The 21257-nt window shown below is 37.4% G+C and overlaps 1 protein-coding gene across 3 annotated transcripts in view; it reads left to right on the top strand.

Moving 5' to 3' along the window:
- The window catches only part of LOC128693216 (reticulon-4-interacting protein 1 homolog, mitochondrial-like), a 43250-nt gene that overhangs the window by 5782 nt on the left and 16211 nt on the right, over nucleotides 1-21257 (top strand). Inside the window, exons 4-11 of one of the 3 annotated variants that reach the window (XM_070089309.1) lie at nucleotides 188-333; nucleotides 979-1134; nucleotides 1425-1523; nucleotides 1958-2151; nucleotides 6824-7009; nucleotides 11839-12016; nucleotides 14621-14814; nucleotides 19595-19632. In XM_070089309.1, coding sequence (XP_069945410.1) covers nucleotides 188-333; nucleotides 979-1134; nucleotides 1425-1523; nucleotides 1958-2151; nucleotides 6824-7009; nucleotides 11839-12016; nucleotides 14621-14814; nucleotides 19595-19632 — 1191 coding nt within the window. Of the gene's footprint in view, nucleotides 1-187; nucleotides 334-978; nucleotides 1135-1424; nucleotides 1524-1957; nucleotides 2152-6823; nucleotides 7010-11838; nucleotides 12017-14620; nucleotides 14815-19234; nucleotides 19301-19594; nucleotides 19633-21257 lie in introns of all 3 variants that reach the window. The other 2 variants (XM_070089308.1, XM_070089310.1) reach the window with 2 other exon arrangements.

The raw sequence follows: 21257 nt of genomic DNA, 5'->3' as shown, positions 1-21257 counted from the left end.
GAGAACTATATTTTTATTAATACGAGTACTTAATAAATAATGCATTTAAATTCATACTTCAGACAAATACTTTTATATTGCATTGCCCTTCAGGTTATATGAATGTTACATTTGCAAATAATCAGTATTTTATCAAGTTTTAACAAATTGTTTATAGGCACTTATCTAAGCCATGGGATTTTTCCAGTCACACGTACACACATATATTTTGGTGGAGCATGTTTTTTTGCTGGTAGTATCATTGGCATACTGGTGGGCATGAGGCTTCGCAGTAGTATGGTTGCTCCACAGCGAATGAGAGCTGTTGTGGCCATCAGTTACAGAGGAATGGAGGTAAGTTGACACTGTCAGTCCTGGTGATTGAGACACTTGTTCAGTACTTGGGTGTCATTGTTGTGGAAATGTTTCACCAACAAGTGGCTTCCTCAGTCTAATACAGAGATGAATGGTAGAAGATGAGAAGGAGTTTGAGGTAATCAGTCTCTCAGCCTTCAGCCGATGTATTCAGTCCATCAATCTTAATCAACCCAAGTGTTGCACAGATGTCTAAATCATCAACCTGTCAGTTCTCTGAACCATTTATCTACAATGTCAGTCCTGCTTGGAATACAGACTTTAGAAACATATGCAGTACTCCTGTTCTGCATATGTTTCTGAAGTCTATCATTTCTAAATGTTGTAGGGCAGCTCAGATACTGTAGTTTGTATTTTTTCTGCATATGACTATATTCATGTTGTAATTTAACTTATTATCATTTATCTTATTACCATGCTATCTTTCTCTAGAATATGACCCACAGCAGGATTTAACTCCTAGGTACAGTACTGCGCCTATTTACTGTTAGGTGAACATGGTTAAAAGCCTTGGAAATTTGCCCATTCATCTTGTCCTGCAGACTACTCTTGAGCTATAGGTTACCTTGTTATATGTTTTATAGTTTAGTATTGTTCATTCAGTAATCCATACATATGTTTCAGGCCATTGGAGTAGTGGAAGATGTGGTTGCTCCAAGAATTGTGGATCCACACCAAGTATTAATTCAAGTCAAAGCTGCTGGGATTGACTATCTGGATATTAAAGTGGCTGAAGGCTATGGTCGTGTATTGAGAAAACAACTTAATAAATATAATCCTGTAAGCTGAATATGATAGAGATTAAAAGAAATTCGCAGGTAGAATTTAAGAAATGTAATTATTTTCACTTCAGAGACGCATAATGTTCGCCTACCAAGGGGCGTGCAAATGAAGTTATGTCTCTCCTGATGGTGATTATTTGTTCTTTTTCTTGACTTCTGCCACCTTACTTAATGAAACTTCTATTCATTACCTCCATGTTATCTTGTTTTTAAATTCTTAGTATCATTATTGACTTTGCTTTTCTAATTTAAGATGCTACAGTATATTATTTTACAATTAAATTTTAGAATATGGATGGAGAGTTTCCAGTTGTTTTGGGACGAGATTGTTCTGGGGTGGTGGTGGCCGTGGGCAAGGCAGTCACACGAGTGGAGCAAGGAGAAGAGGTAGGCCTTAAGTTTTATCTGTAGTTGCTTTGAGGGGTGTTAATGTTGCAGTTTAAAAACTGTAGTGTAAAGCACCCTTCTGGCAAGACAGTGATGGAGTGAATGATGGTGAAAGTTTTTCTTTTTCGGGCCACCCTGCCTTGGTGGGAATCGGCCGGTGTGATAATAATAATAATAATAATTTAGGTTCAAGTTAAGAAGGATAAGGTGATTGTGATGTGAAATACATAGAATTTATAGGTCTTGTAAGCAAATTTAAACAAATACAGGCCTGGTCAAGGACTGCACAACTGGGGCATTGACTCTTGGAACAACTTCCAAATAGGTAGACACCAATAGTATATCTATTAACTACTAAAATACTATTTGTACAGTGTTAATATGTAAATTAAGACTTATAATTGCTGAAAGTTAAAAGGTGTGACATTGTGCAGGTATGGCTTGCAGTTCCATTTTATCATCCTGGGACTTTGAGTGAATATTTGGTAGTATCAGAGGAGCTGGTGGCTCTCAAGCCATCACAGTTAACATATGAGGGAGCTGCCGCACTGCCCTACAGCATCATGATTGCTTGGGATGCCCTTGTGACACAAGGAAAACTTGGACCCAATACTACTGAAGGGAAGAGGTCAGATACAAATTGTGTACAGTACTCTTATAATGGGATCTGCCCTCCCTTTCCATGGATTGAATGCCTTCAATTTCCTCAGACACTGTATGACCCCCTGTGAGTTTATTGCTCTCCCTTAAATGGAATACTAATGATGATGCTGTTGATATATGAAAATTATGTAAAATATTTAGAAATCTTGGAATTATTAGTAAAATATAAATGTACAGTTGACTTTCATATCATGCAGATTGTGGTTCTGAAAATTGGTTTTGTATGTGAGTTCATAATATGTGGAGTGAAGAAAGTGTGAAAACTAGGGTTACATTCTTGACACCTCCCAATTTTTTTTTAATTTCTTAAGGCATAAAAAGTTTTAATATACCTTACATTGTAGCCTTTATTGCTTATTTATCTAATACTAATGTATGGAGAAGGTTGATGTGGCCTCACGAGGCATAGTTCAATTTAGTGAGGTTTAAACAGTCAGCCATGCGTGTCGTATGAGGCGACTAAAATGCCGGGAGCAATGGGCTAGTAACCCCTTCTCCTGTATACAATTACTAAAAAAGAGAAGAAGAAAAACTTTATAAAACTGGGTTGCTTAAATGTGCGTGGATGTAGTGCGGATGACAAGAAACAGATGATTGCTGATGTTATGAATGAAAAGAAGTTGGATGTCCTGGCCCTAAGCGAAACAAAGCTGAAGGGGGTAGGAGAGTTTCAGTGGGGGGAAATAAATGGGATTAAATCTGGAGTATCTGAGAGAGTTAGAGCAAAGGAAGGGGTAGCAGTAATGTTAAATGATCAGTTATGGAAGGAGAAAAGAGAATATGAATGTGTAAATTCAAGAATTATGTGGATTAAAGTAAAAGTTGGATGCGAGAAGTGGGTCATAATAAGCGTGTATGCACCTGGAGAAGAGAGGAATGCAGAGGAGAGAGAGAGATTTTGGGAGATGTTAAGTGAATGTATAGGAGCCTTTGAACCAAGTGAGAGAGTAATTGTGGTAGGGGACTTGAATGCTAAAGTAGGAGAAACTTTTAGAGAGGGTGTGGTAGGTAAGTTTGGGGTGCCAGGTGTAAATGATAATGGGAGCCCTTTGATTGAACTTTGTATAGAAAGGGGTTTAGTTATAGGTAATACATATTTTAAGAAAAAGAGGATAAATAAGTATACACGATATGATGTAGGGCGAAATGACAGTAGTTTGTTGGATTATGTATTGGTAGATAAAAGACTGTTGAGTAGACTTCAGGATGTACATGTTTATAGAGGGGCCACAGATATATCAGATCACTTTCTAGTTGTAGCTACACTGAGAGTAAAAGGTAGATGGGATACAAGGAGAATAGAAGCATCAGGGAAGAGAGAGGTGAAGGTTTATAAACTAAAAGAGGAGGCAGTTAGGGTAAGATATAAACAGCTATTGGAGGATAGATGGGCTAATGAGAGCATAGGCAATGGGGTCGAAGAGGTATGGGGTAGGTTTAAAAATGTAGTGTTAGAGTGTTCAGCAGAAGTTTGTGGTTACAGGAAAGTGGGTGCAGGAGGGAAGAGGAGCGATTGGTGGAATGATGATGTAAAGAGAGTAGTAAGGGAGAAAAAGTTAGCATATGAGAAGTTTTTACAAAGTAGAAGTGATGCAAGGAGGGAAGAGTATATGGAGAAAAAGAGAGAGGTTAAGAGAGTGGTGAAGCAATGTAAAAAGAGAGCAAATGAGAGAGTGGGTGAGATGTTATCAACAAATTTTGTTGAAAATAAGAAAAAGTTTTGGAGTGAGATTAACAAGTTAAGAAAGCCTAGAGAACAAATGGATTTGTCAGTTAAAAATAGGAGAGGAGAGTTATTAAATGGAGAGTTAGAGGTATTGGGAAGATGGAAGGAATATTTTGAGGAATTGTTAAATGTTGATGAAGATAGGGAAGCTGTGATTTCGTGTATAGGGCAAGGAGGAATAACATCTTGTAGGAGTGAGGAAGAGCCAGTTGTGAGTGTGGGGGAAGTTCGTGAGGCAGTAGGTAAAATGAAAGGGGGTAAGGCAGCCGGGATTGATGGGATAAAGATAGAAATGTTAAAAGCAGGTGGGGATATAGTTTTGGAGTGGTTGGTGCAATTGTTTAATAAATGTATGGAAGAGGGTAAGGTACCTAGGGATTGGCAGAGAGCATGCATAGTTCCTTTGTATAAAGGCAAAGGGGATAAAAGAGAGTGCAAAAATTATAGGGGGATAAGTCTGTTGAGTGTACCTGGTAAAGTGTATGGTAGAGTTATAATTGAAAGAATTAAGAGTAAGACGGAGAATAGGATAGCAGATGAACAAGGAGGCTTTAGGAAAGGTAGGGGGTGTGTGGACCAGGTGTTTACAGTGAAACATATAAGTGAACAGTATTTAGATAAGGCTAAAGAGGTCTTTGTGGCATTTATGGATTTGGAAAAGGCGTATGACAGGGTGGATAGGGGGGCAATGTGGCAGATGTTGCAAGTGTATGGTGTAGGAGGTAGGTTACTGAAAGCAGTGAAGAGTTTTTACGAGGATAGTGAGGCTCAAGTTAGAGTATGTAGGAAAGAGGGAAATTTTTTCCCAGTAAAAGTAGGCCTTAGACAAGGATGTGTGATGTCACCGTGGTTGTTTAATATATTTATAGATGGGGTTGTAAGAGAAGTAAATGCGAGGGTCTTGGCAAGAGGCGTGGAGTTAAAAGATAAAGAATCACACACAAAGTGGGAGTTGTCACAGCTGCTCTTTGCTGATGACACTGTGCTCTTGGGAGATTCTGAAGAGAAGTTGCAGAGATTGGTGGATGAATTTGGTAGGGTGTGCAAAAGAAGAAAATTAAAGGTGAATACAGGAAAGAGTAAGGTTATGAGGATAACAAAAAGATTAGGTGATGAAAGATTGAATATCAGATTGGAGGGAGAGAGTATGGAGGAGGTGAACGTATTCAGATATTTGGGAGTGGACGTGTCAGCGGATGGGTCTATGAAAGATGAGGTGAATCATAGAATTGATGAGGGAAAAAGAGTGAGTGGTGCACTTAGGAGTCTGTGGAGACAAAGAACTTTGTCCTTGGAGGCAAAGAGGGGAATGTATGAGAGTATAGTTTTACCAACGCTCTTATATGGGTGTGAAGCGTGGGTGATGAATGTTGCAGCGAGGAGAAGGCTGGAGGCAGTGGAGATGTCATGTCTGAGGGCAATGTGTGGTGTGAATATAATGCAGAGAATTCGTAGTTTGGAAGTTAGGAGGAGGTGCGGGATTACCAAAACTGTTGTCCAGAGGGCTGAGGAAGGGTTGTTGAGGTGGTTCGGACATGTAGAGAGAATGGAGCGAAACAGAATGACTTCAAGAGTGTATCAGTCTGTAGTGGAAGGAAGGCGGGGTAGGGGTCGGCCTAGGAAGGGTTGGAGGGAGGGGGTAAAGGAGGTTTTGTGTGCGAGGGGCTTGGACTTCCAGCAGGCATGCTTGAGCGTGTTTGATAGGAGTGAATGGAGACAAATGGTTTTTAATACTTGACGTGCTGTTGGAGTGTGAGCAAAGTAACATTTATGAAGGGATTCAGGGAAACCGGCAGGCCGGACTTGAGTCCTGGAGATGGGAAGTACAGTGCCTGCACTCTGAAGGAGGGGTGTTAATGTTGCAGTTTAAAAACTGTAGTGTAAAGCACCCTTCTGGCAAGACAGTGATGGAGTGAATGATGGTGAAAGTTTTTCTTTTTCGGGCCACCCTGCCTTGGTGGGAATCGGCCGGTGTGATAATAAAAAAAAAATAAAATAATAATAATTAAACAGTCAGAAAGTAAGGTACATGTTGTTAATAAAAATAGGTTATGTAAAATAATTTTTCGTAGCTTGTCTTGCTAGCATTAGACACCTGCTTGTTTGTAATTATCTCCAAAAATAATTTCCCTCGGTTGGCTGAAGGGTCAACTGATTAACTTTTCCTCGCCAAACTTTGTGGTATATGGCTGACTGTGCACTTTAAAATGGCTAAACGTCCAAAAGTAAACAAACATTCTTGTGCAGGCTTCCTGTCCTGCTTACACTGTTATATAGCATGATAGGACTTTCATCTTGATTGTAAGGGCATTAGGTAGGGTGTCTTTTTCTGCTCAGTCCATACATTCTCACTTATTTAGCTGTTTTGGTGTCTTTGATATTCTTTTCAGCATGTATCAGTCAAGATTACTCATTGCACAAATTTTTATCTTCACCGTATTATTCTGAATTGGACTTTTTTTTTTTTTTTTTTTTTTTTCTTAACTAAGAAGCTGAAATTTGTTCTCAATGAACATCATGTTCTTTTCTATAGCCCACTGGAAGGCCTGATTTTCCAGTTATTCTTTTTGCATGCAGTTTGTGTGTCGGCATTTTACTAATCTGTTGTGTCCTTAACCATTTTGTAGTGGTTTAGCAGGTGCAAGGGGTAGGTGCATCGTACTTCAAACCCATGTTGTCTGTTGGCTATGAATGTTTCAATTCCAAATGTGCTATTGGTATATTGTTTTTGTAATTTGCTTTACTTCTGCCTTTAGGAGTTGTGCTATATTAGCTGCTATTAGAGCTCATGAGATGATGCATTTTTTATGATTATGGTGTGCCAGGAATACACTTAGGTTTGTATGTTTATTTTGTATATACAGCACGTGTGTACGTGTATTGTTTAGGAAAGGCTTTTCTTTTCTTGCAGAGTTTTGATTCACGCAGGTGCTTCAGGTGTTGGAGTAGTGGCCATACAGCTGGTGCGGGCCTGGGGAGGGAATGTTACCACTACAGTGTCTTCACGAGCCGCACCTCTGGCACACCTGCTAGGTGCTGAGGACGTCATCACCTATGATAGCTCAAATTTCGATAAGGAGCTCTTGCTGAGAGAGAAGTACAATTTTTGTTTTTTTGTTTCACTTTACAAAGTTTTCTATATTTATTTTTTTTTTTTTTCAACAAGTCGGTCGTCTCCCACCGAGGCAGGGTGACCCAAAAAAGAAAGAAAATCCCCAAAAAGAAAATACTTAAATCATCATTCAACACTTTCACCACACTCACACATTATCACTGCTTTTGCAGAGGTGCTCAGAATACAACAGTTTAGAAGCATATACGTATAAAGATACACAACATATCCGTCCAAACTGCCAATATCCCAAACCCCTCCTTTAAAGTGCAGGCATTGTACTTCCCATTTCCAGGACTCAAGTCCGACTATATGAAAATAACCGGTTTCCCTGAATCCCTTCACTAAGTATTACCCTGCTCACACTCCAACAGATCGTCAGGTCCCAAGTATCATTCGTCTCCATTCATGCCTATCTAACACGCTCATGCACGCTTGCTGGAAGTCCAAGCCCCTCACCCACAAAACCTCCTTTACCCCCTCTTTCCAACCCTTTCAAGGACGACCCCTACCCCTCTTTCCTTCCCCTATAGATTTATATGCTTTCCATGTCATTCTACTTTGATCCATTCTCTCTAAATGACCAAACCACCTCAACAACCCCTCTTCTGCCCTCTGACTAATGCTCTTATTAACTCCACACCTTTTCCTAATTTCCACTCTCCGAATTTTCTGCATAATATTTACACCACACATTGCCCTTAGACAGGACATCTCCACTGCCTCCAATCGTCTCCTCGCTGCTGCATTTACCACCCAAGCTTCACATCCATATAAGAGTGTTGGTACTACTATACTTTCATACATTCCCTTCTTTGCCTCCATTGATAACATTTTTTGACTCCCCATATACCTCAACGCACCACTCACCTTTTTTCCCTCATCAATTCTATGACTAACCTCATCCTTCATAAATCCATCCGCCGACACGTCAACTCCCAAGTATCTGAAAACATTCACTTCTTCCATACTCCTCCTCCCCAATTTGATATCCAATTTTTCTTTATCTAAATCATTTGATACCCTCATCACCTTACTCTTTTCTATGTTCACTTTCAACTTTCTACCTTTACACACATTCTTAAACTCATCCACTAACCTTTGCAATTTTTCTTTAGAATCTCCCATAAGCACAGTATCATCAGCAAAAAGTAACTGAGTCAATTCCCATTTTGAATTTGATTCCCCATAATTTAATCCCACCCCTCTCCCGAACACCCTAGCATTTACTTCTTTTACAACCCCATCTATAAATATATTAAACAACCATGGTGACATTACACATCCCTGTCTAAGACCTACTTTTACCGGGAAGTATTCTCCCTCTCTTCTACACACCCTAACCTGAGCCTCACTATCCTCATAAAAGCTCTTTACAGCATTTAGTAACTTACCACCTATTCCATATACTTGCAACATCTGCCACATTGCTCCTCTATCCACTCTATCATATGCCTTTTCTAAATCCATAAATGCAATAAAAACTTCCCTACCTTTATCTAAATACTGTTCACATATATGCTTCAAGTAAACACTTGATCTACACATCCCCTACCCACTCTGAAACCTCCTTGCTCATCCGCAATCCTACATTCTGTCTTGCCTCTAATTCTTTCAATTATAACCCTACCGTATACTTTTCCTGGTATACTCAGTAAACTTATTCCTCTATAATTTTTACAATCTCTTTTGTCCCCTTTCCCTTTATGTAAAGGGACTATACATGCTCTCCGCCAATCCCTAGGTACCTTCCCCTCTTTCATACATTTCATAACATTTCTGTCATGATCCCATCAGTTCCAGCTGCTTTACCCCCTTTCATTCTACGTAATGCCTCACGTACCTCCACCACACTCGCATTCTGCTCTTCTTCACTCCTAAAAGATGGTATACCTCCCTGGCCAGTGCATGAAATTACCGCCTCCCTTTCTTGCTCAACATTTAAAAGTTCCTCAAAATATTCTCGCCATCTACCTAATACCGGTGGCCTGGTGGTTAACGCTCTCGCTTCACACGGTGAGGGCCTGGGTTCGATTCCCAGCCAGAGTAGAAACATTGGACGTGTTTCTTTCCACCTGTTGTCTATGTTCCCCATCAGTAAAATGGGTACCTGGGTGTTAGTCGACTGGTGTGGGTCGCATCCTGGGACACTGACCTAAGGAGGCCTGGTCACAGACCGGGCCGCGGGGGCGTTGACCCTCGGAACTCTCTCCAGATAAACTCCAGAATACCTCCCTCTCCCCATCTACTAACTCCCCTACTCTGTTTTTAACTGACAAATCCATACTTTCCCTAGGCTTTCTTAACTTGTTTAACTCACTCCAAATTTTTTTCTTATTTTCATTAAAATTTCTTGACAGTGCCTCTCCCACTCTTTCATCTGCTCTCCTTTTGCACTCTCTTCACCTTTCTTTTACTTTCCATATACTCTGCTCTTCTTATAACACTTCTGCTTTGTAAAAACCTCACATAAGCTACCTTTTTCTCTTTTATCACACCCTTTACTTCATCATTCCACCAATCACTCCTCTTTCCTCCTGTCCCCACCCTCCTATAACCACAAACTTCTGCCCCACATTCTAATACTGCATTTTGTTTATTAATTGCTTGGTACAGTAGTACAGTTGAACCCCCGTCTCCCCTAAATCAGTATCTGCAGTTTCAGCTATCCACAGTTTACTGTGGCCCAAAAATACCTATTTAATTTTGCATAATAAGGGCCCCAGAGCTCAAAAGTAGAGAAGGTGGCACTTCTTCAAAGCCTAAGAGAAGCCACAAAGTGCTTCCAATCGGTGAAAGAGGGATAATTCTCCACTAATTGTGCATAATTTATCAATTAAACTTTAGAATAGATATGTATAAGACTTAATATGTAGGGTTTGCTATTATCTATGGTTTCAGTATCCACAGCAGGTCTGTGGAATGTATCCTCCACAGATACAGGGGTCCTACTCTATAGCTTGTGGTTGCATGGTAGAGAGTAAAGAGTAAGGCGAGTTACACTTGCATACAAAGACAGTAAAAAGATATTATGGGATTGTGGAATGTATTCAGCAGAGGTAACATTTTAAGGAGTGTGAAAATATGTGGAGTTTAACCCTTTGACTGTTTTGGTCATATATATACGTCTTACGAGCCAGTGTTTCGGACGTATATACATGTATAGTCAATAATTCTAGCGGCTTCAAATCAAGCAGGAGAAAGCTGGTAGGCCCACATGTGAGAGAATGGGTTTGTGTGGTCAGTGTACACCACATAAAATAAATCCTGCAGCATGCAGTGCATAATGAGAAAAAAAACTGACCGTTTTTTTTTTTTTTTTTTTTTTATTAAAATGCCGACTTTGAGGTGTATTTTCATATAGCATTTATCATTGTATTCTCATTTTAATGGTTTTATGTGATAAAATGGAAAATATATTACAGAAATAGAGATGATTTTGATTAGTTTCACGATGAAAATGACCTTGAAATTGAGCTCAAAGTACCGGAAATGTTCAATTTTTACCAATGTTCAAGAGTAAGCAAATCACACCACACATCCAATACAAGTCAACTGGGGAGTCTAATATTCTTTCACTATTGCACTGATATTATTTATACCATTTTTGCAATAATGCAGTAGTCTGCATAACAGTAAATTTTGTATTTTTTGTATGAATAAAAAATGAAAATAGAAAGCAGTAGCAATATAAGAGGGGCCTAGAGACGTGACTAATGAACAGAGGATATGTTATTTTAGTGCCAAGAATGTCAACATTATTTATTCTGGACCCTATTTTGAAATTGGCATCTTTCTTAATTTGCATGAAATTGGCCAAATTGCCAATATCTGACCACTTTATTGGGCAGTTCAAATCGGTAAATGGGCGGTTTCTTGTACTCAATTGATAGAAAAAATGGAGTTCTAAAGAAATAGCCATGAGTTTGGTCAACTGGAACAATGAAATTGGCCAAAAATAGGGCCCAAAGTCGGTGAAATCACCAATGCGTATATGTCACCGAGGGCGCTAACTTCGCAGGACCGTAATTCCGTGAGTTTTCGACCAAATTTCGTACTTTTGGTGTCATTACCATCAGGAAAAGATTCTCAGTCATTTCATAAGATTTTTTTTTTTTTTTTTTTTTTTTTTCCAAAATTTTTTTCGACATAAATGACAGTTTCAGAAAGGGGCTTGCGACATTCAAAGGGTTAAGCTTCATTTAACATTGATAGCAAACTGTGATGGAACTATGATCATTGTGTGGGTTTACTGTACTTTATTACTGTAATGAAGAAGACTTTCTTTTCTCCTTTTATGTATGCTGAGAGGTAATAAAATTCATGGAATTTATAAATTAATCATTATAACCAGTCTTGATATAATACATGATGGGTAAGGTTTTGAGAAGTTGTTGCTTGCTAATACATCTGTTTGCAGTGAAATAACTTAAGGTTTCAGGAAGCTTATTGCAGTGCATATTAGTTCCTCTTTGTTGTTTTGGTCTGTGTGGTAAATGTTGCATATAGTTGTTGTATTGCAGTTTATTAAAGTTTGCATATTAGTGTTCCAAGTTGATACATGATTATAGACAGTAAGTGGGGGGGGGGGGGATGGCATAGTTTTGCCTGACCCAGAAGCCTTCGAGGGGTTACCTTGATGTGGTGAAGGTCTGTTGGTCCAGGAAATTGTAGCTAACTTACTTTTTCTTGGACCATGCCTGATTACTTCTGATTCCCCAAGCATTGTGTGACCCCATGGGTTTAGTACATCCTGTGAATTTAATGATGATTCTCACCCAAAAAGCAATTCTCTCATTTTCATTTGTCCTCAGGTATGATGTTATACTCAATACAGTGGGCCAGGTACTACATGAATCCTGTTTAAAACATTGTCTTCCTGGTGGAGTTGTCGTCACAACTACCTCCTCTCAGTTGGCTTCAGACTCCTATGGTTATGTAATTGGAGGCCTCTATTCTTTATATATGAGAGCAAGATATTGGCTCACAAAGGTACTGTAAAATTCTCATTTGTCATTTATAGGGCACAATAATAATATAATCAGATTTAAGTGCTAAACCCAAAAGGGTCATACAGCACTGCAAGGAAGGATGTGTTAAAAGAGGAATGTGTGGAGGTTAGGGGAAAATGAGGGGCAGGAGTGTACAAGGGTAAAGGTTAGAGGGGGTAGGCAAGAATGTAAGAGCTAAATTAAAATCAGAGTTGGTGCAGTAAGTTAGTTTATGTTAAAAAATCAGAGAGAAAGAGTGCATCAAAGGTGGAACTTCGTAGGGAACAGCATCATGGTTATTTTACTGGTTTGGTATTCTGATGGCTTAAAGTTTGAATGTACAGCAGTCTCTCTCTATTCCCTGAGAATCTGCTATACAGTCTTGGAAACTGGTCTTTTAACTGAATGGTGTGAAGGAATTCAAAAAGGGTTACTGCACTGATGTCTGTGAATGCACATAAAACTGCAACATATTCTTAATACTTGAGAGTAAAAGCCCATGCAGATTTGAAGTTGTTAGACTGTTTATGTATGATAAGAACCATACAGTATTGAAAAACTCTAGGATTTCAGTAAATACTGAAATGGTAAGACATTAGCATTTATGGAAATCTAAAGTTTAAGGAGATGCTTACCAGGAATGTGGGTTTAGAACTTTATAAAAGTATGGAAATGAAGAATTAGCTTACAAGCTTTTGTTCTTTTTTTAAGGTAAAGACTTGGTATATATGTAGTGAGACTTAGTTTAGGTATTCTTTAGTTATTGTGGTTAAAAAATACTGCAGAAGAACTATACATTTAGCTTCTAATGAAGAACATCTTGTAACACTAAAGTTTTAAACATCTTTAATTAGTATATATTAACCAATTAGCACTGTTAGTACAGATGCATTAGTAAAATATTTAACTGATACTTGAATATTCTGCTGTCAAGTGTAGTGATGGGTGTTTATCAGTGAAGCTTATGAGTTTTTGTGGCTGTTGGATCTTTGTTTTGTAGATATATTTATGAATGTAATGAAGAATTGCTAGCATTTTTGTAGTTAGATAGCTTATTGTAGAAAAATAGTGCAGTTACAAGGATTAAGACTGAAGATGTAAAAAGGCTATGTAAAGTGAAATAAGAGGTATTCATGGTTTAACATATTTTTATATCTAATTGGTGAAGATACTTCTTAAGTGCAGTAGGACCCCGGAGCTCTCTAGGAGTTAATAACAGTAATTTCTTGGATTTTACTGGCATGGACAAAGAGCAGGCTGCACTGTTTTTATGTTCCAACATAAAAATAGTACAGCTAGTGAACATTAAGCATTTTCTTAAATAATTCAAAGACTTGAGTCCTGGAAATGGGAAGTACAATGCCTGCACTTTAAAGGAGGGGTTTGGGATATTGGCAGTTTGGAGGGATATGTTGTGTATCTTTATATGTTTATGCTTCTAGACTGTTGTATTCTGAGCACCTCTGCAAAAACAGTGATAATGTGCGAGTGTGGTGAAAGTGTTGAATGATGATGAAAGTATTTTCTTTTTGGGGATTTTCTTTCTTTTTTGGGTCACCCTGCCTCGGTGGGAGACGGCCGACTTGTTGAAAAAAAAAAAAAAAAAAAAAACATGCAATACTCTTGAAATTTTCCCAAGAGGAATAAGGGCAAACAACTGTGATATAATATACGTATTTGGGGAAGTGGAACAGAATTCTTTCTCCGTAAGCCATGCGTGTTGTAAGAGGCAACTAAAATGCTGGGAGCAAAGGGGGCTAGTAACCCCTTTCCCTGTATATATTACTAAATGTAAAAGGATAAACTTTCGTTTTTCCTTTTGGGCCACCCCGCCTAGGTGGGATACGGCTGGTGTGTTGAAAGAAAGGAAAGATTTGCCAAAGAATTTTACATTTTGTACTCGGGTCTAAATCAGTTCTCACTTTATTCCACTACAAATAAAATGTTAAATAATAATTACAGTATACAGATAGGCCTCTCTTTATTGCACTTCACTTTACAGCAATTTACTGATGCATCAGTTTTCAATTATACTCAATTCTTCATTAATTCATCACTCAGGATGAAAATCACTTAGGATGAAAATATTTTAATGTAAGTAATGTGTGTACTGTATATGTATTTTTTAGGCCTAGCTCTGTTGTTCATTTAATAAAATTTTTATCAGGCTTTTATATGCATTTGAATGTTTTAAAAAAGGCTGTTTCACTTTATAATGATTTTTGCCTTACATCAGTACCCCAGAACTTAACCAGCTGTATAAGCAGGACTCTCCTGTATGCTCAAAGAAAGTAAAATTAGAAAATTGATTAGAGATAGTTTAAAATTCAATAGTAGGCCTGGTTGACCAGGATAGCACCAGACGATCCTGGCCCATGGCCAGGCTCCAAGAGTAGTAAGACTCGAAATTCATCAAAGGTACATCAGAGGTAGGCAAAAGTTAATTAAATTTTGAATAACATTATAGAGCTACAACATATGTGGGACAGACTTGTGAGTGGAATGATAGTATGACTTGACGTAACAAAGCTGCATGTTTAATTTTTCCCACTTATAGTCTGTTGTACTAATAATTAACCTGTAATGTTTTTCTTGGCTTGTTTAGTCACCATGGTTGACTGGTGGTAGATGGGGGACTGTGGTGGTGAGCGGCAGTGTGTTGGAGAAGGTTTCTCCACTTATAGAATCAGGGCGTCTTCAGGCAGTTGTTGACAAAGCGTACTCTGCTCAGGATGCTGAGGTGGCCTTTTCACATGTAGCTAAAGGTGAACAGATTGGGAAAACTGTAGTCCGATTTAGGTAAGTGCCAAAGAGAGTGAGAATTTGTTTTATTGTATTCTTTTATAGTGTGAAGTAACCATCTGATAGTATCTATAATAGAATTCATACTAATTAGTATTTTTTGCCATTTATATTCATTTAGGTTGCTTATAATTTTTTATAGATATAGTAGGTACAATATCTTTACATATTTTCCAGTACTGATATTTTTATCTCTTGTAAACATATCAGGAATAGTGAGTGGTGTATGATAGTATAAAAAGATACAAAGTGGAGAGGCAGACCTAGAAAATGCTGGATAGACGTAATATAACAGGATGCTACATAGAAAGGCAGATCTTAAAAAGGTGGATAGATGTAATGTGACAGGATACAAGGTGGAGGCCTAGGCAGAGCTTGAAAATGATGGATACAAGTAGTGAATCATTTATGCGAATGCTTTTTCAAGAGCTAATGCCGAAAGATTTATTGTAGGTCGTCTGTAGAAGCATGTTGTGAGCTGGGGTGCAAGAGATTGTTTGCTAGGGTGTATGGGACTGGTGTCCTCAGATTCACCTTTCACATGTGTGTAATGTACACGGGTAACATTGATAGTGCTTTAACCCTTTGGGGGTTTTGGCCATTCTAGTATGGCTTACACCCTAGGGTTTTTGACGTACTAGTACGCCTAGATTCTGGCGCCCTCAAATCTAGTGAGAGAAAGCTGGTAGGCCTACATATGAAAGAATGGGTCTATGTTGTCAGTGTGCGCAGTATAAAAAAATCTTGCAGCACACAGTGCGTAATGAGGAAAAAAAAAAAACTTTGACCGTGTTTTTGGATTAAAACAGTGACTTTGCACTGTATTTTCGTATGGTATTTGTTGTTGTATTCTAGTTTTCTTGGTCTTATTGTATAGAATGGAAGATATATTACAGAAATTGAGATGATTTTGACTGGTTTTACAATGAAAAGTACCTTGAAATTGAGCTCAAAGTAGCAGAAATGTTTGATTTTTACCAAAGTTCAAAAGTAAACAAATCATGCCAAGCATCCAATATACGTCAACTGGTGAGTCTAATATTCTTTCACAAGTGCGCTGATATTATTTATACCATTTCTACACTAATGCAGTAAAAATCGAACATTCTGCTACTTTGCGCTCAATTTCAAGGTACTTTTCATTGTAAAACCAGTCAAAATCACCTCAATTTCTGTAATATGTCTTCCATTCTATAAAATGAGACCAAGAAAACTAGAATACAACAATAAATATCATACGAAAATACAGTGCAAACTCGCTGTTTTATTCCAAAAACACGGTCAAAGTTTTTTTTCTCTCATTACGCACTGGGTGCTGCAGGATTTTTTTATACTGCGCACACTGACCACATAGACCCATTCTTTCATATGTAGGCCTACCAGCTTTCTCTCGTTAGATTTGAGGGCACTAGAATTTAGGCGTATTAGTACATCAAAAACTCTGGGTCGTAAGCCGTACTAGTACGGCCGAAACCCTCAAAGGGCTAATCTTACTTTTATTGAGAAATCCTTATGGGAGTCTAAATGCAATGAATTCATCATCATAAGACAATGGACATTAGTATTCACAGTATTGCTGTCCTGTATGATACCAGTATCTGTATATCAGGGCAGTGGAAAAGAAGTTTCTGGTCAGCTGTCCATCAAGCCTATCAAAATGGATTGCAGTTGGGCAGTTTTTGAGTATTTGTCTTTCAAATACAGTGGAATCTCCACTTGCGAGCTTCCACATCGAGGTTTTTTAAATTCGAGCAGTCGCTCTGTCAATTTTTTTGCTTCTATATGCGAGCGAAATTTCCATAAGTGAGCTGCCCTCAAGGAAGGTTCCTTGATGCTGGTGAGGGGCTCTTGCTCTTGATCTAGGGAATTGGATCTCATTTGTTAGACTATCTTATTGAAACTTGGGCAATGTATGATAAAAAGGTGCTTCTTAACGTACACCAAAAATGAAAGTAATCAGATCATAAGTAATGGAGCTCACTTCTCAGCCATTACCCTCCCCTTAGCAGTATTTTCGTATGTTTTTTATGGTTGTATTCTTTTTTTTTTTTTTTTGTCTCATTTGATAGAATGGAATATATATTAGAGAAATAGATATGATTTTAATTGGTTTCATGATGAAAAGTACCTAGAAATTGAGCTCAAAGTAGCAGAAATGTTCGATTCTTTGGTGATGTTCAAAAGTAAACAAATGACGTCACTGTCCATTCCATTATGCAATCATGAATGGGTTGACATTATTTATACAATTTATTACAATAATGCAGTAATCTGCATAACAGTAAATCTTCTATTTTTTGTGTGAATAAAAATTACAAATTATTTATATTGTAACTAATAATAATAATACATATAATAATAATAGTATAATAATATAATAATAATAATATAATACATATAATAATAATACATGTACAGTGGACCCCCGAATTTCGTGATTAATCCGTTCCAGAGAGTCTGCCGACTGGGGAAATTCACGATTGGCGAATCTATTTTCCCCATAAGAAATAATGGAAACCCAATTAATCCTTTTCAGACAGCCAAAAGTATTAACAAAAAATAATTTTTTTGAAGATTAAATATAGATTTACATACAGAAAACAATGACAAATAAATATAAAGCACTAACAAAATGGATACATGAACATTTAACATCGCACTTAACCTTTATTGATTCTTGTTGGTGTAGGAGGTAGGTAGGAGGCAAGATGAAGGCGAGTTTATTATGCTTTAATATGATGCTAATATCATCTCTACGGCTTATTTATCTATCACAATTCATCTAATATGACATTATAAACAATATTAATAACAGAATAAAATGTCAATGTATGAGAAGAGTAAATGGTGTAAGTGTTGTTGTTGGATTTAAGGGCCGCCACCGAGATAAGTCGTGTTGGTGGTGTTGGAGGCTTTGGCCACCACCACCATCACACATAAACAATGTATGTAATTTATAAATAAGAAAGATTTACATTTTAATTTATAAATAAGAAATATTTACATTTTAATTTATAAACAAGAAATATTTACATTTTAATTTATAAACGAGTTTATTCAGGTATACACAAATACAGTTACATACATAGATTATCATACATAGCAGCATATGTGTAAAGTACCCAGGATAACCCAAAAAATTCAAGAGTGATATATTTTCATTGGTGTCCTTTTATATTTCCTTTTATACTTATACTTTTATATTTACACTTACCTTGGAGGAGATGTTAGTTTAATTAGTTAGTTTGATGAAGGAGATGTTGGCAGAGGTTTAGGGTGGTGGAAGATACTGGGCGGTGTATGTTCAGCGGTCCTATACACATCCAACAACATTGGAGAGTTACTCTCATGTTGTTTTTCTATCGCTTACTCGCTTAACTTACTTGTTACACTGTTAATTCTACACTTTATCACTGGTTAGAGCTATAGCCTTTATCGATACCTGCTGCTTTAGTATCATACATATTGTCGAATCACGGAATCACTGCAGAAGACACATTCTCCCCTCTCTCTTCCTCCTCTACTTTAGTACTTTGCTACGAGTTTTTTCTTGAGTTCTATTGTGTGTTTCTCGCCTTCTTTACCAAAGGGCTGGCACTAGGAGCTATCTTTGGGTCCATGGTGGCTTATTTAGCAGTTGCAGGCACAAAAAACAATGAATTATTATGAAATGTGTTGTATGAACCCGTGGGGTGATGGTCACATGCTGGTAAACAATAGCACACTAAGTGTGAATAGTGTGGGAGACTGGCTTTGTGTGCGTGCTGACGGGAAGACGCGTACCAGAAGGTCACCGAATCACAAGTCCAATCACGAACCACGAAGCTAAATTTTGCCAAAAAAAACTTGCCGAAAGTCGGATTTCACGAAAGTCACGGCCGCCGAATGGCGGGGGTCTGCTGTATAATAATGTACTATGTAATAATAATTATAATAATAGATGGCTTCAAAAGGCCATCATTAGATAGCAGTGATTACCACAACAATGCGGAAGCGGTTGTGGCCGCCACCACCTGCCACATATTGACATATTTTATTCATTCTAGAGTATATATCAGGTTTGTGTTATTTATATTGTTTATTATGTCATTTTAGATGAACTGTGATAGATAATTAAGCTGTAGAGTTGACATTAGGGAAATTATTGAAGTATTTTGTCCTGCCTGGAATTCCGCGGGAATGAATTAATTCCGTTTCAATTAATTTAAATGAGGAAAATTGACTGCGAACGAGTACATAAATCCAGATGCAAGCTGTCATGGAACAGATTAAACTTGTAAGTAGAGGTTTCACTGTACAGTATTAAAAACTTAATCATTTCATTTGGACTATAAAGCACATACATGTAGTAAGTTTTATGACTTCTGCTTGCAATTTATTATATTACATAGCTGAAGGAGGGGTGGGGATATTGCAGTTCGGAAGGTCATTTGAATTGTGATGTCTGCGCACTTCTGACAAGACGATTATTGATGGAGTGATGGTGAGTTTCCTTTTTCAAGGTCACCTTACCTTGGTGGGAGACAGCCATTGTGCTAAAAAAAAAAAATGGCTTAATTGTGTGTCCGATGTCCTGCAGTTTTGTACATTGATTTTGCTTGTCATGTGATTGAAAGTATGTTATTACCTTTAAACATTTTTTCATTTTATGTACAGTATAAATTCCATTTTCTTTTGTGTGTGTGTGTGGCATGTTAGATTTTAAGCCAAAACCTTTCCTGTACTATATGCTTTTGAAATACTAGTATACTAACTGTCAATGTATTTTGTTTTACAGTATTAACACACCAGTTAGGAATCTAGGAATGGCCTTTTGTAAGTATATATGATATTAATATTTCGGTACCATTTTAAATAAAAATTCTGACATTTAATGCCACATTAAAAATATATCCAGTATTTGAGTGACAACAAAAATAATAATTGGTCTCATTATAAAAACAAAAACATTTTAGTAAATTATTTGCATTTGGTAAAATAATAGTGGGATGTGTCTGAGTACTGCATAGGTTTACATTTCTAGTTACATCGTATGTCAAGTGCCAGAGTGGCACCTTTAGCTGGATTCATTTTATGCCCACTATAGTATAACTTGGTTTATTATTTTAATTATTATTTTATACAGGTACATTATAGTTGTGAATGTGAAATGGAAACCTGTAATTGTTTTACATGATGGTAGGATTGCTAGTGTCTTTTTTTTTTTTTGTCTCATAAATATATTGGATACCAGGTATATCTTGCTACTTCTGCTTACACTACACGTGCATGTACAGACACACATACAGCCTCTCCTCACTTGGCAACGTATTCGTTTACCAACGCCTCGGACTTATAATGGGCTCTCTGACCAGTATTCATACCTAAATAATGTATATTAAAGCTGATTTCCTCTATTCTGTTTATTTCAATATACAATACACTACTGTATAAACATTTAAAAATATACCAGAAATGTTATAAATGGTGCAAAGGTGACACTAAACAATATCAAAGATGGTTGACACAAACTCACTACCATTATAGTATGCTCCTCACTTAGCAACGAATTCATTGAATGACATAGTCTTAGGAACTGGACTCCATCGTTAAGCGAGGAGAGGCCGTATACATACCCATCTGGGCTCTCCTCTGTTAGCTCTTGTTCTTCTTTATTTAATCTCGTCTCCATGAGGAAATGGAACAGAATTCGTCCTCTGTAAGCTATGTGTGTTGTAAGAGGCGACTGAAATGCTGAGAGCAAGGGGCTAGTAACCCCTTCTCCTGTATAAATTACTAAATTTAAAAAGAAAAAACAAAAGCTTTTCATTTTTGGTCACCCTGCCTCGGTGGGATATGGCAGGTGTGTTGAAAAAAGAAAACATTATACACTACAGTGTTGTTTTCTCTTGGCTCTATAATTAATAAAATCCACAAATAATGATGCATATATACTGAGAGGAAATAAATTAAAATTTACTATTGTATGTACAATTTCTTAAGCACCAAAAAATTTTTTTGCCGACTTCCAAATTCTTCAATGTAATTACTTAGGGATGTAGTTGATCCAGGATTCATCTTTTACAGATGTTAAGGGAACACTAGTGAATGTGCATATTACAATCACAGGGGACAGTATACAATATTAAAATCATCCAGGGATGGGATGGCAATATTAGGTTGGTCACTGATTCAGTACTTTGTTGGTCAGATGTTGCAGCTGTTGTTGTGAGGTACTCTAGAGGCTGCATGATGATTTCCATTCAAGCTATAAAACATGTTTATTTCTAACAGTTCAAGAGAAAGCTCTCAAATTTCTGCATTTTCATGCATAATGAGCACTTGCTGCTGTTTATAGCCACTATCAATTATTTCAGCGAATGGCAGAGAAAAATGTAAGAGTAGATGGTTGTTCTCAGTTTTCAATCTTGTGACACACTTTTTAGGTATTAACTTTTTTT

This window comes from Cherax quadricarinatus, chromosome 28 (assembly GCF_038502225.1).
Source record: "Cherax quadricarinatus isolate ZL_2023a chromosome 28, ASM3850222v1, whole genome shotgun sequence".
Lineage (NCBI taxonomy): Eukaryota > Metazoa > Arthropoda > Malacostraca > Decapoda > Parastacidae > Cherax > Cherax quadricarinatus.
The sequence above is the reverse complement of the archived record's forward strand: the minus strand, read 5'-3'. Positions and strand labels throughout refer to the sequence as shown.